Source organism: Chelonoidis abingdonii, chromosome 3 (genome assembly GCF_003597395.2).
Source record: "Chelonoidis abingdonii isolate Lonesome George chromosome 3, CheloAbing_2.0, whole genome shotgun sequence".
Lineage (NCBI taxonomy): Eukaryota > Metazoa > Chordata > Testudines > Testudinidae > Chelonoidis > Chelonoidis abingdonii.
This window is the reverse complement of record NC_133771.1, coordinates 61,710,320-61,725,455: the sequence shown is the minus strand read 5'-3', so window position 1 is coordinate 61,725,455 and position 15,136 is coordinate 61,710,320. Positions and strand designations below refer to the sequence as shown.

Genomic DNA, 15,136 nt, shown 5'->3' with positions numbered 1-15,136 from the left:
CATTTTTTAGTAGAAGCGTTTCCTTCCTCTTCACATCAGCTGATGGATGGCACCTGTCTCCTAACAAATCCTTGTTTGAATCCACCGCTAGATTGCGCTGTTGGACAATAAATGATAGGACTAATGTTCCCCCCTCCTACTCTAATTCCTTTGTGGGAGCTGCCACAGAGAAGGCTTACTGAAGGAGGGAAAACCTTCAAACACAGAGCGAGCGAGAGAAATCCAGTCCCTAATCCTAGTAGCTTCCATGGATGCAGCAGCGCTGGAACCTGGCGCTCCTGTTCATAGCTCTGGGAGAAAAGGAAGAGTGCTGGGGATGGAGCATCCAGGCGTAATGTCTCTGCAACTGCAACACTGCTGCAGTGGCTACACCAAAGGGGTTGGGGGGCAGCTTATGTGGCTGCATGTTTGTGGCTGGTTTGAATGTCACTTCAGGCTTCATTTTGAGAGGCAAACGCACAGCTTGTGTGTGCTTGGCTTTTGTGCGAGTGTTCCTAATTTACAAATACTTGCTGGGGATGGGGAAGATTGGCGCACAGCTGTGACCATGAAGTCCCCACTTTAATGTGAAGGGGGAAGGGGAAGCCTCTTGCAAGTGTAACTTTCTGTAATAAATGTTTACTATTTCCTGCACACATGGTGGTAAATGGCATCTAAAGGCTAAATACTGAAAAGCTTTGAAGTCATGCCGAGCACCAAATGTAGCCTGCAAAAACAAATCCCCTCGCACTGATGGAAGTGCACGAGCGCAGAAAACCCTTGTTCCGTCCGACTAACACCCAGACAGCGGCTCTGCCCCGGCGCGTTAGAGGGCAGGGCTGTAAAAAAATCACCTTTTACGTGTCCTGCAGTTCTACCTTTCAAAGCGGGTGGTGTCAGTGCCCGGAGGGGTTTCCTGGTGTTTGGCAGGCTGCCTTGGATGGGTGAGCGCAGGTATGAATCAGGCTGCTTCTGGGGTGGAGGAAGGCGAGAGCTGTGGGTCAGTGTCTGCAAATGCACACGGGGATGTGCAGGAGCGCGCCCGGCTGTCTGATTTCGGCAGGAGCGTGTCTATGGCTTGGGAGTGTTGAGGCTGGGAATGTCTGTGTGTGGCTGGGTGTCTCCAGGCGGTGGGAGAGCCGGAGTCACTTTGTATTGCTACGTTTTCTCTGCACAGCTTTTGCCGTGTGAGCCCCGTATACAAGTAGGGAGGTGTGTGCTTGGGCTCTGTCATGGCTAGAGAATGGAAGTAAGTGTGTGTGTGTGTGTTTCGGGGTGTTTGTGTGGCCTGTGTATTTCTGTGTAAGGACCTGTCTCTGATCTAGACAGCATATACAGGTTCCTGAAGCTGAAATTGTATGTTGGTCTTACCCTGCCGCTGGCTGAGAAAACTAAATACGTCTGGACATTTTAATTACAATCACCCAGCTCCCTGATCCGAGCTCTGTTTAGGTTTCTACACACAGGAAACACTTTCGCAAGGTACCCGATACCGGCACCGTTTATTTCAGGGAGATGCAATGATAAACATATTATTACCGTTGCAAAGCGTACAGTCGTTGGGCCCTAGTGGTAGCATCAGTGAGCAGACACAGGTAGCGATGGACTGGCCGAGTTCCGAATCTCTGTGCCATGGTGTCTGCGCCCTCTCCTGAGCTATTCCCCTACAACTTTCCCCTCGCCTGGGGCTAATGGCAGACATTTAGGCAGGATAGTAAGTGAAGGGGTCGAAAGCGGAGGCGGCAGGGCGGAGTATGCGGGCCGGTGGCTGGGGAGAATAGGGAGGTTGGACTGGGAAGATGTATCCTTTCATTTAGGTTCAGTTCGTTCTCTCTTATTCTTTCCTCCCCCCAACAATGGACCCTCCACGTCCCCTTTCCATCTAGTCAGATTCTGTCAGCTCGAGCCTCTGTTGTGTGTTGTGCTTACAACAATACAGCTCTGCAGCAGGAGTGACTAATCTAGCACACATGCTGGTAGCCAGAGCGCTTCTTCAAAGTGTTTCACCTCCTCTTCCTTGGCACGCTGCACGTTTGACTTTCCTTTGATCGGTTGAGAATCTAGCGCCCTCTCGCTGCCGCCTGGCTCGCCTCTGCCAAGCCCCAGCGGGCATGTGCTTTTATTGTGTTTAAAGGGCAGATTGCGATTACCATCGCTAGCGCCACGCTTTCTATTCAACTGAGGGGTTGTTGTTGTTTTCGCCTCTGAAAATGGTTTCAATCAGTGGTAGTATCGTAAAACCACCAATTTAGGAAAAGGACCCACTTGAAACAGACAGTTAGTTACTGGAGACCTTCTAACCTATTTCAATCTGCGCCCTGAGCCGGGCAGCGATCAACCTGCGGCTGCCCAGAATCGGTGTCCCTCCACCTAACGCAGGTCGATTAAGGGTTTTTTTTCTCTCCTTTCCCCTCTTCCCATTGTTCCCCAGTTTGAAAAATCGTCCTCGCCTCTGGCAGGGAAACCTGATCCGGCTGCAGCTTGGCTCCCAAGCGGAGGAGAGAGCGATCCGTCTGGCCTTGGCACGCCGGCCCCTGCCCCCTTCCCCCGCTAGGGCACTGCTGCTGCGGCGCTCGCCCTCCTCATGCCTTAGGAATGTTGCGAAGTATGCGCAAGTTTCCAGCAGTAGATCCCCTTTCTTGCTGGAGGAGAGAGGCACGCATATATCATCCGGTGGCAACTGTCCACCTTCCCTGCCGTTTCGTAACAGCTTACGAGAGTAAATTGCGAGTTGGGAACAGCCCTCTCTTAAGGAGCAGATTGGGGAGAGGCTCTTCCCACTCGGAGAAGGCAAGTCTTCCCAGGCGCACCCCTCACGTTGGGAGCTACAGCAACCCAGGCGTCTTGGTCATTGCCGCTGCTTCTGCTCCTCCTCCTCTGCTCCTGCTACTTGCTGTTCCCTCCACAAGGTGCCCAGGAGCTCATCCCTCTCCTCCTCCCTTCCTCCTCTCTCCAGGTCCTACCGCTGAGGCTGCAGGCGCTGCCGCAGGAGCTCCCCCACCACGGACCCCGCTACCAGGCGGCTACCACTAAAGGTCTGTGTGCGCGCAGAGGAGAGGGAATCCCCTTCCCTCCTCTCTTCGGAGTCCTGTTGCCTTTCTGTGTCGTTCACACACGCGCGCTTCTGATTGACGCGCTATATACTCTGACAGCTAATGGCACAGGACCGAAGAGGGACTAGAACGGGGTGTCCCATGTGTATGTGTGTGTTTCACAATCTAGGAGTTCGGCTTAGAAGTGAAATTGAAGTGGGGGGAGACGGGGAAGGCGAGGAGGCGATCGATGAACTGGGGAGCCTTCTCGCCTGTGGTTACCCGAGCTGAGAAATGCCTCTGTAAGAGGAAACACCTATCACTATTAGCGGATTGTAGCCGATTCTGCTGGAGAGCTGCTGTTTCCTTTAGCCCTCAGGAAGCCTGGCAAAATGTTCGTGGTTTTCCCCACTGAATGGGTGATACTCGCTGTTTTGGGGAGCTGTACAGAAAAGTGAAGATTTTGTAGCAAATCGCATTCAATGGTGCATTTGGAGATGCCGGTCCGCAACTGACTGTACATATTAGATAGATAGGTAGATAAGTAGATAGATGCCCATTTAAAAACAGGTTGGATAGCATCACTTGGTTGTTGTGTCTAATATGAAATTAGTTTATAATTTCAATGTGGGTTGCTCACGTGGAATCAGCTGTTTAACGCACTAAAAGACTATTCTGAATAGCTTTGACGACTAATTAAAGATATCTTAGCGCTGCCTTCATTTGGCGGGATCTTTCTCTCTCTCTCGCCCCTGGTGTGTGCAGCCCCTTGTAAGTAGCTTCTCCTTGTTGTTTCCTCGAACAGTCTGACAGCTAACTGTGTGGGGAAGCGACAAAAGTTGCAGATTGCATAGGCTTGGAATGACTTTTTGCTGGTCTTCGGGGTGGAGTTGGTATAACGTCGAGATCAAACTGATCCTGGTGGAAGGTCTGTGGTAGCTTTTGAAGTTATTGTCTGAGATCAAAGCTAAGAATTCGGTCCTGGTCCAAAGATAATCTGTTTTTATTTCAGTACAGTAAGCGAAAGGAGCATTCCTCCCCTACCTAAAGGCGGCTCAAGACATTTACGTTTGAAAGCAGAAAGTTGAATGAAGTGTTGCTAGGCAATCAAATAAATGTTTTGGCAAAAAAATTAAAAGTTTTATTTTTGGAAAAATCTACCAGGAATGCCAGTCTGGCAGCAGCAGCAAAGCACATGTCTGGCTGAACTGGTTCAGTTTTTCTCCTGCTCAAAAGATGGCACTCTAAGCCCAGACAAAACTTCGCGGACAAAAGTCCTTTTAACGTTTTGTTTAAAAGGCTTTTAAGACCGTTACCGAATGCTCTTTAGCGGATGTGCTGCAAGAATTGTCCGTCCACACGCAGAACAGTGGAATGCGTTTGAAGTTATCAATATACTTTAATCATCCTTATGCCAGTGCCGGGGACTCAAATTTTAGGCATAAGCCTAACTCCAAATATGGGCGTTAGACTCTGACACAGGCTTTTGTTCTCGACTTTCTCCCAGGTCCAAGTAATTTTTTGCGGTGTCAGGCAATTAAGCGAAGCAATTTAATATACGGCAGCATGGTATGCTTTTAAGTTCAGTGCCAGTAGCTGGGCAGGGTAGTGTTGGATCTTGTCAGCGTTTTATACCAATGAAATATGTCTTGTCTTTGGTTCGCCAGATAGCACAGAACTACTTTTCCTCTGAGCTCTTTCTGTGGGCTATTAGCCTAATGATGTATGCGTTTTCCCTCTTTCTTTCGTTTTGCTCCTCCTGGCACCTTCTTGATTAAATATATTGCTTAATTGCTTGTGGATTTCTCTCTCAGACGACCTTATTGTGGTCTCTGCAGCATTTATTCATAAACACACACAACTCCCCATTTATATAAAGCTCAGAAATTTCCGTGTGGTATGTATCCCCTCCCACCCCGGGAGAATAAGGGCCTAACATTTCAGACAAACTCCTATTCGCTCCTATGGGGGTTTTGTGTTAGTAATGACTGTTGGTTCTGACACAAAACGTGTAGCCCTGAGCAAACACGGTTATAAATGTATAGCTACTTGTAATCAAGAAGGACTAAAAATCTTTCTGATTCCTAAATATGGTTCTAGACAATCTGCAGCGATGGCATGGTTCGTTCTCTTGTCTTTTTTTATCAAGCGCTGTAAAGCGATTTCCCCTCAGATTGTGTAAACGAATTATCAGATGTTAAAACATCAGGGTTTAGGCGGTCGAGTAGGGTTTCGGTTCTGTGTTACATAAACTTCTGTATAATCTATTACAGACCTTAAAGAAAGGAAGACTTGCATATTTGTAGGCAGAACAAAAAAGTTTTATTACAATTTCCAAACTAGCTCGAGACCATTAAAATACTGTTAACTAAGTGCTTCAGCAGTTTTGAAAAAGGAGCCGAGTAAAATCCCCAGCTGAAAGAGATATTTAGTGGATTCAAGGCCAAAATGACCTCTGAATAAGCAATCCTCACAGTAGAAGATGAAGTCATGAATCTCAGTCTAAGTTTTGCATATCTAGGAGCAGGAATCTTTTCGCCACTTCCGTGATCAAATTAACTCGAATTCAATGCCACGATTGAATTTTTGTCTGATTAACATGATCAGAAGGGCCCAGTAACAACAGGCACATTATTGGGAGGCTAGACTCTCCAGCTACTAAGGCAGATCTGTCAAGTTTGGGTGGCTTCCAAGTCTAGAGGCTGTAACCTGGTCCCGTGGGTGGGGGCTGGGGATAAGGGGGTTAGGGAACACAGTGGTCTCTGCGCTCTTCTTTTCATGTTTTCTGAATACACCCACCACATCCTCTAACCAGTGCTTATTATTTCTCTCTCTTTTTAATCATCACAGATCCATTCATGTTGTTGTGATCCCAAAGGGCAGACATGAAGATCAGGCTGTCTTCAGCAATTGCTGCTCTATGCGCAGCTCTCCTCCTGTCTTCGACAGAGGCTGAAGGTAAATCATTCCCTCCCAAGGCTCCTTGCAGTGATGGTGCAGAATTAAAACAAACAACCCCAACTTTCTTGCTCTCCGTTCTCAGTGCAGTTACTTCACTTTCTCTTCTCTCTCTCCTTCAGAGAAACGCCTCTTCTTCCTTGTCCCTCTGGTCCAGCTCCTTCTGTGTGTTGTTAATTTCACTTAGCAGATCGTCTCTCTCTCTTTTGCTCTCTCTCTGGTGTGCTGTCCACACTGAGGGCCCTGCAGCCCTGGGAAAGCCAGGGGTAGGCTGGGGGTGCGGCGCGGTGCTCTCCCTGCCCCCCAGGCTGAGTGCACAGGGCTCAGGGAGAAGGCTCCTGTGCAAACACGAAAGCTCAGATTAAAGCTGAGGAGCCCCGGAGCGCTGGCACACGCCCTCCTGCCTGGTACTCACTCTGCTTTGTGTGTGAAGTCAGAACTGTCTCAGAAGCCCTTGCCAATAAACACCTCCAACAGCGCGTGGCTCTCCGCCTCTCTGTGTTGCGATCGGCCCTTCCCCACCAGGGAGTCACGGGGAGCGGGGAAGGGCATTCGCTGCCCGCTGCTTCTGGCAGCTCCCAGGAGAGGCTCAGTCTCCTTCGTTCAGAACAGGGACACCTCCGTGCGCCCCTTCCCCGGCCGGGCTCAGTTCCCAGCCAGGAGCCGGGCTGCTGAGCTCCCCCGAACGCCTGGGAGACTCCCTCGGTAGCTCCTTCCTCCTCTAGCCCGGAGCAGGCTGGCAGCGGCCTCTGGCCCGGGTTCGTGCAAGGCTGCGGGGCCCCCGGAAAGCATTGCACAGGCCCTGGGGCATGCTAGCCCGGGACAGTGCCCGAGGCCCCTAGGGATACAGCCCGCGCCGCGCCCTGGGAATCCCGGAGCCTGCCGCGCGGGCTGCCCTACCCCGCCCCTGTGTGCGCACGGAGCGCTGTGCTTGGAGCTCCTGCTCCCTTCGCAGGACGCAAGAGGGGCCGCCGGGGCCCTACTCTCCCTGCACTGGGGTTTAGGGCCTTCAGCGAAGCTCCTGCTGGGCTCTCGCGGGGATCTGGCGCCGTCTTTCCACCAGGGGGCTTGGGACTTGGGGCAGATCTCGCAGGAGAAGCCGATCCCAAGCGGCCCAAGGCTGCTCCTGCCTTCAGCTGAAGGAATGAAGAAAAGGAAGGAAGCCCCAACCCCAGCCTGGGCAGCGCAATCCAATCGGTGCCGCTTAAAACCACGCTGCTCGCAGGGGGCATTTGCCTCTCGATGGGCAAGTAGGAGGGGGACGGTATTTATCTCCCTGGTGAGCTGGATGTGGTTTGTTAACTGTTCGTGCGAAAGCTACCGCTAGCTGACTCCCCTGATCCGCCATGCCTAGGTGGACCTCGGAGGTCACAAATCCTGTCTGGGTAATAGACTGAACCAAAACTATCATCCAAACTTTTTTAAAAGGTTCAGATCCCAGGTGTGGAACTCAGGGTTGTTCCCTGGTTCTGTAAGGGGCTGAACCACAACCCAAATCTGAACACAGGTTGCAGAGTTTGTATCCAAATCTGAACTCCATGGGTCCAGCCTATAGCTAATAATAATAATAATAGTTAATAACAATAATTAGTCATTAATAATTAATGAAAAAACAATCTCAGTGAAACCCTAATGTAATTTGCCCTCCAGAAGCAGCAGTGCTGTTGGTAGAGCCCTATCAAATTCATGTCCATTTTTGGTCAATTTCACCATCAGAGGATTTTAAAAATTGTAAATTTTATGGTTTCAGCTATTTAAAACTGAAAATTCATGGTGTTTTAACGGTAGGGGGCCTGACCTAACTCTGAAGGCAGCAGTGCAGAAGTAAGGGAGGCATGGTATGGTATTGCCACCCTTACTCCTGTGCTGCTGCTGAAGGGAGGCTGCCTTCAGAGCTGGGCACCTGGCCAGCAGCTGCTGGTCTCTGGCGTCCCAGCTCTGAAGGCAATGCAGAAGTAAGCGTGGCAATACTGCAATCGCACTACAATAACATTGCAACACCCTCCCCCCCACTCCCAGGATCGTCTTTTGGGTCAGGACCCCCAATATGAGAAACACTGATCTCCCCTGTGAAATCTGTGTAGTACAGTGGTTCTCAGACTATTGTACTGGTGACCCCTTTCACATAGCAAGCCTCTGAGCATGACCTCCCTTATAAATTAAAAACACTTGTTTATATATTTAACACCATTATAAATGCTGGAGGCAAAGCGGGGTTTCAGGTGGAGGCTGACAGCTTGCAACCCCTCATGTAATAACATTTTGACCCCCTGAGGGGTCCCGACCCCCAGTTTGAGAACCCCTGGTGTAGTATAAAGTAAAAGTACACAAAAAACCAGTTTTCATATGGGAGATTAGATTTCACGGTCCGTTTTTTACTGCTGTGAATTTGGTAGGGCCTTAGCCTGTGATCAGACAGGCACAAAGCAGATAGGCTTGCTGAAAAGTATGACAATATTATCAACATCTGGTTCCGCTGAAAACGAATGTGATCATTGCCTCTGGCTTCCAGCCACACTGTTGTTGGCTGAGGAACCAGCGGATGTCATTTAAAATCATTTCAGAGTTTGCATTTGGCGTGCAGGAACAGTGTGCGAGAGAAAGCAGAAAGAGTATAGAGCTGATATGGAGAGGCGACGAATATATGTATTTAAAATTTAACAAAAGGGCAAGATCCTACCACCTTTACTCATGTTGAATAGTGCCCTGCTGCTTAGATAGTTTTGGAGTAAGATACTATATATTATGAGTCAGTGTGTCTAAGTTGGACCTTGACCTTGACCAACTAAGTATTGGGATAACTATCGTGATTGACTGAGTATTGCTGCTGAAAGTTACCAAATTATATTTTTGTGGAGTACAGAAGTATTTAGTTATAGTGAAACTAGATCAGGGGTCAGCAACCTTTCAGAAGTGCTGTGCCAAGTCTTCATTTATTCACTCTAATTTAAGGTTTTGCATGTCAGTAATACATTTTAATGTTTTTAGAAGGTCTCTTTCTATAAGTCTATAATATATAACGAAACTATTGTTGAATGTAAAGTAAATAAGGTTTTTTAAATGTTTAAGAAGCTTCATTTAAAATTAAATTAAAATGCAGCGCCCCCCCCAGACCAGTGGCCAGGACCCAGGCACTGTGAGTGCCACTGAAAATCAGCTCGTGTGCTGCCTTTGGCACGTGTGCCAGAGATTGCGTACGCCTGAACTAGATGCATGTTCAGTCCTTTCATCAAAGTTGATATAGTTCTCATTTCAAGCCCTGTGAAACAATATTAAGGAAAGAAGGACTTGGGCCTGATCCCGTATAGTGCTGAGTGCTGACTGAATGGCTTAACACAGTTCATGAGGCACTCAGCATTTTGCAAACCCAACCTTTACGCTATATTCAGATATTTTTGTTAAATAAAATTTATCTAAATATCAAGGGCTCACCTGATGGTTTTTTGCATATGCTTGTTCCATTAGCAGTGCCAGTTCCTGAAATATTTATGCTCATGTCCTTGCTCATACCAGATAGGTTCTGTTTTCTTTTCTTGGCTGCAGTAACTAGCTGGAAACATTCCTAATAGGAAACAAGTTTGCTTCTGTGAGTTCTCTCTAGGGAAGGGCAAACTTTGTCATAGCTTGGGAGTTCCTGAAATGCTAAAACATACATTAACATAAACAGGACACATTTTTGTCACTGTGAGAAAAATTATATAAGGACTTCTGCAAAGTCAGAAGAATAAAAAAATGTTGAAAATTGTGGGAGTGGGAAGTGGAGGGGGAGCTGGAGGTGCTGTAAATAGGAATGCAAAAACTTAAGATTACATCAGAATATACTCCAGTGAAGAAAGGGGTTTAGGTGGTTTTTTTTTTTTTGGGAGCATTTATAGTTGGCCTTATTCAGTGATTTTCATCTGTCTCAGTTGCCCTCCTACATTATTTTAATTTTGTGCCTCAATTTTGCATCATCTTTTGAAGGACATATTGGATCGTGTTTGTCTTGATTTTACTGTCATTTCTTCATTTAATCTCTCTGCTGAACTATAGCTATCATATGCACATTTCTTCATTTGGTTTGACTCCTCCAACATTCACATCATATTGTCTCTAAATCCTATTCTGGGTAAGACAGTTCCCAGTTTTTGGCTTCTACCCTGAGCAGGTGCCATAGAAGTTTTTGCTTCAGTTCCTGTCCATATCCATTAGGCTAGTGCAGTTGTGCATTTGATACTTCTTTAGCTGACAGAAGGTTCCTTTCTCTTCCTGTTCATTACTGCTCCTCCTATGGCTTCCATAGGTAGCAAAGTTTCCTCCTGTGCTGAAGTTTCAAGTTTTGTATCTCTCAGGCGTAGGTGGCACCTGTTGAAGCAGAGGAAGAATGGCAAGTTGGCACTGAAGACCAGGGCCAGCTCCAGCTTTTTTGCCACCCCAAGCGGCAAAGTGGGAAAAAAAAAAGATAAAGCCGCGGTGAGCGGCACTTTGGCAGCAGCTCTACTATGCTGTGTCATTTTTCGGCAGCAATTCAGCGGCGGGTCCTTCGCTCTGAAAGGGACTGAGGGACCCGCCGTCGAATTGCCACCGAAGACCCGGATGTGCCGTCCCTTTCCATTGGCTGCACCAAGCACCTGCTTTCTTTGCTGGTGCCTGGAGCTGGCCCTGCTGAAGGGGGAAAGGTTGAGAGTCTCTGCTACTCTGCCCCCCTGCCTCTGTTTTTGAGCCTTCCTTCCTCTTCACTGAATAGTTCCAGTGTTTGTCTGCTGCTGCTTATAGTATCCCAAACCCATGCACAGTGAAATGGACCTATTCTTATCCATTTCATGGATACTTTTTAGGGTTCTGAATAACAGGAATACCCTGCTACAGTTTGGAAAGTGGTGAGCATTAGCAAAGGCACTGGAATGGGCTGCAGGCTTAGGAAGACAGCACTGCTGTGGTTTATATTCAGTTCACTTTGGAAATTTATCTTCATACCAGAAGGGTTAGGAACATAGTATTTTTAGAAATAAACTTCTTAGAAGTTGATGGCACCTCAGTGTGAAAGCTATTCATTCACCCTTAGCAAGTGAGCAACTGGATTTTTCAAGCTCTGCATTTTATGGTTCTCTGTTTTACCTATAATAAAATTCTATATATCATCCATTTAGCTACCTTTTTTCTGACATATTGTATTTTCTACTCTCTGCTTTGATTTCTGGTTTATTATGCTAGACCTCATTCACTACCTAATGTTTTTCCCTACTTCTCTAGTTCAGCATTTGTGATAGTCTATAGTACTTTTCATCCATGTCTTATGACAACATCCTCCTTTTTTTACCTCCTCACATAATTTTTCTTCATCTGGGACCATGAAGAATGGGAGGAAGTCAGTGTCTTTTAGAGAAAAATACAAATGTTTTACTTTTTTAGCCATGGATGGGCAAAATACTTTAAGGTATGAATAGCCTTGTAAGTCTCAGTATACTGCCTTGTTTCATGTCATAGCTTATGTATTATGTTATATTTCTCATACAGGGGAGATATTCAATAGGGAGTTAGTCACCCAACTGTCATTGACTTTCAAGATCACCTTTGTGCCTTTAAAATCCCTCCCACAGTATCTTAAGGAATAATACCTTATATTATCGGCAATATTAAACATTTGAAGATTGTGACATTTCAGCATTTCAGAAGGTGGTAGATTTGATTTAAATTCCAGAAAAGCCTGTTTTTTCCTGGGAAGGTGGGAGAGCATAATTATGCTAAGCCATACACTACCTCTGGGTAGTTGGAGGGGCCTGAAAGAAAAAGGAATGTAGGAAAACTATCTCCAGGAAATACAATATGGAGAATGAAAAATAATATGCAGACATTGCTGTTAAGGGACTAGGGAAGTTTTATATGTAATGGAGTATGCATTTAATAAAGGGAGAGCAATGAATGATGATAAACCAGGGCACATGATGCCTTTCAGCTCTATGTCACCTATTCAAATTTGGATCAGGTTGGTAGTGACTTACCTTTTGATGGCTTGTTACCATTTGCTAGCTGTTGCTTGTCTTCTGACAAGTAAATTGGTGATCCCTCCGAAATTCCTAGTGACCATCGCAGAAAACCACTGAGTACTAAAGGTGATAGTACAATTTAAATATTTAAAGTGACTGTAACTCCTTATTTTTCTCATTGATTGTAGCAAAGTTGATATCTATATCTCTATATTTTCATAATTCAAATTCTGCCAAGTCTACACACACACACATGTGTGTGTGTATATATAGACTTGGCAGAATTTGATGTTTTTAAAAATAATTTCATGGATACTATTTATGTTTATTTTTAATACTTTTTCTGATTATTATCATTTAAATTTTGAAAGTTTTGGGAGGTCAGGCAATTGAAGGGGTCAGGCAATAATTATTTAATGACAGTAGATGCTGAGACTGATAAAGTTAAAGCTTTATAACCATTAAAACACAAATAGTCAACATCACATGTAAAAATATGCTAAGTAAATATCCTTAAATCCATCTCTAATAAGTCCTCAAACAGTATTTTTCTTACTTTGCCTATCTGTAAATTTAGATGATCGATGAAAATATTTTTCATCATTTCGTGTGTATGGTGAAATTGACATTTATCAACATTTATTGATAAAAGTCTAATCTTTTGAAGCCTATGTATATATGTACATACATATATATATATATACACAAACACACAGAACTGTATGTATATTCAAAAATATATTTTTATTATATATATATTTTAAAATGTGAAATATTAACAAAGTCTACTTCACATAAGTTACATTTTTATTCAAAATGTAAGAAATATGTATAATTTATAAAAATATGAACACAGATGGCAACCTTGTGGTGTTGTGAGCAACACTGCATATCTGACGAGGTGAGAAGTTATGCTTTACTAAACAGTAGCTTTATTTTATTAAAATAAGAGGCTTATTTTTCCCTTCGGTGAGATCAGTAACTTTGACCTTAATGGGAACAGAGCTGGGTTCAGTGTCCGGTTAGTTGCATAAAAACAAATCCATGCCATATATAAAAGAAAAGAAAAGAATAACTGATGAATAAACATGAATATTGGGTCCTGTCCATCCTTCACAGAACTCACTTCAGTAGGAGCAAGATTAGATGTGTTGTTTGACTGCTGCTGCAATGCTAGCCAGTAGGAGAAATCATACCATACTATTTTATGTGCCCCACAAAAATGGTCGTGGTAACTTTAATTTCTCAATGATGAGGTTGGAATTTTTAGTTAATGGATAGTTAGATGCTGCAGGACAACAGCTTCTAGAGTATGATAATTTTACTATAGGTAAAGTTATGGATCTAAATTATTTAACAGTGTTCTTTTAAGTAATCTTCTCCTCTCTCATTAGATATTTATTGGGAACCTCTAGCAGCTACCTTATACAATCTGTGAAATGCCATTGGCTTTTATTTTATATTGGGTTTGTGCTATCTGCTAAGCAGTACAAACCAATATAATGTATACATAACATGGGGAAAAACCCACTATATTTTTAGTCTTAGAAAATATTCTGATATATACAATATAAATAGTGGCATGAATTAGATATCTCATGACTGGACATGCATTTTTTTTGGATATCTAACATAGGTTATATAATAAAGAAATTTATCTTACGATAGTTCTAGAACTGACTGAAACATATATGAACACATGAAATATTAGCTTCTAAAAATGGCTTATTTTAAGTTGTTTGTTTAATTCATTGGGGTCTCCTCATTGTCCCCAAGCCCTGGTGGAATTAGTGAATTGTGTGCAGGCCCCTTCAGAGGTCAAGAGAGGCCCAGGCCACTTCCAGCTTTTGAGGCCCCCTAGCCATAATAAAAATAAAAAATGATGACACATGAAAACAAAATAAGGCACCAAAAAAAGAGTGTGACATAATTTTAATTTTTTTATTTAACAAATGCTTTTCTAGCCATTTTCTATGCAAATGCACTAATTATTGAGGAAAAATCAAGCTGTCGTGCAATGTCACAGTTGATATTAAGCAAGGTGAACCCATTCAAATGCTCTTGTCCCATAGTTGAATGGTAATAGTTCTTTACTTGCTTCAGCGTGTTGAAGGTCCATTCACTTGAAGCCACTGATGCAGGCAAACTGACAAAAATATGCAATATTTATGAACATTTTAAACTCTTTAATATGACAAAATCTATATCAGTTAACAAAAAAACTATGTCTTTTACCAAATCACGTCTCTTATTTGCTTAAATTTGCAGCTCTAAGCTGAGAGAGTGTGTCACATTTTGGTCTGATAGGGAAGCACATAAAACCAAGTTGTGAAACTTATCAAATGCCAAAAAATTAACAAGTGTCTAAATTTGAGGCCCCCTTTGAGCTTGAGGCCCAGGTCAAATGATTGGCCCTGATTGTGTGGTGGATTGAGACCAGTCTGTGGCCATTTAGCTGCAAGTTCCATGATTTATAGACATTTATATTGTTTTAAATGAGTTCTGTATCATTAGTACTACACAAACAATGCAATTTTTCTCTCATTAAGTAACTGTACAATCTTATCAAGAATTACTAGTTTTTGGTTACTAGGCAAATATATCTTATTATTCTCCTTTTCCATATATGCTGGAATATTATGGCATCACCATATATTAAGGTCCTGATCCTGTATCTCTGAAATCAATGGAAGCATTGCCATTGACAGCACAGGACCAGGCAGTAAATACCTAGTCTCTGTCTTGCAGAGACTTACACACAGGTAACTTTATTTGCATGGGAAATCTTGATGAGGGCTACTCACATGTTATATGCATACATAGGTCTTGGTAGGATCAGGACTTCAGGGGCCCAGTTCCTTGGGCCCAGCATAGGCAAAACTCCCATTGTGTTTAGTGGACATTTTGTCTATTAAAGTACTGCAGGATTGAGCCCATATAACAAGTATATGATTTTGTCATGGTGAGCCAGGGAATACGAATAATAATATGAAATAGCAGTTGTCTCATTTATTTTTGATTAACATAATGAGATTTTTACCACAGAAATCTTTTATGATGCTTCATTTGACTCCTTGTTCTCAATCATATGACCACAGTTAGGCCCCGAGCCTGCAATAAGTTCCACAGGGGTTAACCCTTGGTCTGTGCAGAACCCCACTGGAGTCTGTGGGGTTTTGAGTGAGGCTTGGATCCAGCTGA

General features: G+C 44.3%; 1 protein-coding gene across 5 annotated transcripts in view; it reads left to right on the top strand.

Annotated features, from left to right (window-relative positions):
• Positions 1 to 866: 866 nt before the first annotated feature.
• COL12A1 (collagen type XII alpha 1 chain) overlaps positions 867 to 15,136 on the top strand; it is a 141,339-nt gene continuing 127,069 nt past the window's right edge. For 4 of the 5 annotated variants that reach the window (XM_075063810.1, XM_075063806.1, XM_075063809.1 and 1 more), the window contains exons 1-2: positions 2,775 to 3,014; positions 5,862 to 5,969. In XM_075063810.1, coding sequence (XP_074919911.1) covers positions 5,897 to 5,969 — 73 coding nt within the window. In that variant the 5' untranslated portion in view covers positions 2,775 to 3,014; positions 5,862 to 5,896. Of the gene's footprint in view, positions 934 to 2,774; positions 3,015 to 5,861; positions 5,970 to 15,136 lie in introns of those variants that run through there. The other variant, XM_075063807.1, reaches the window with a different exon arrangement.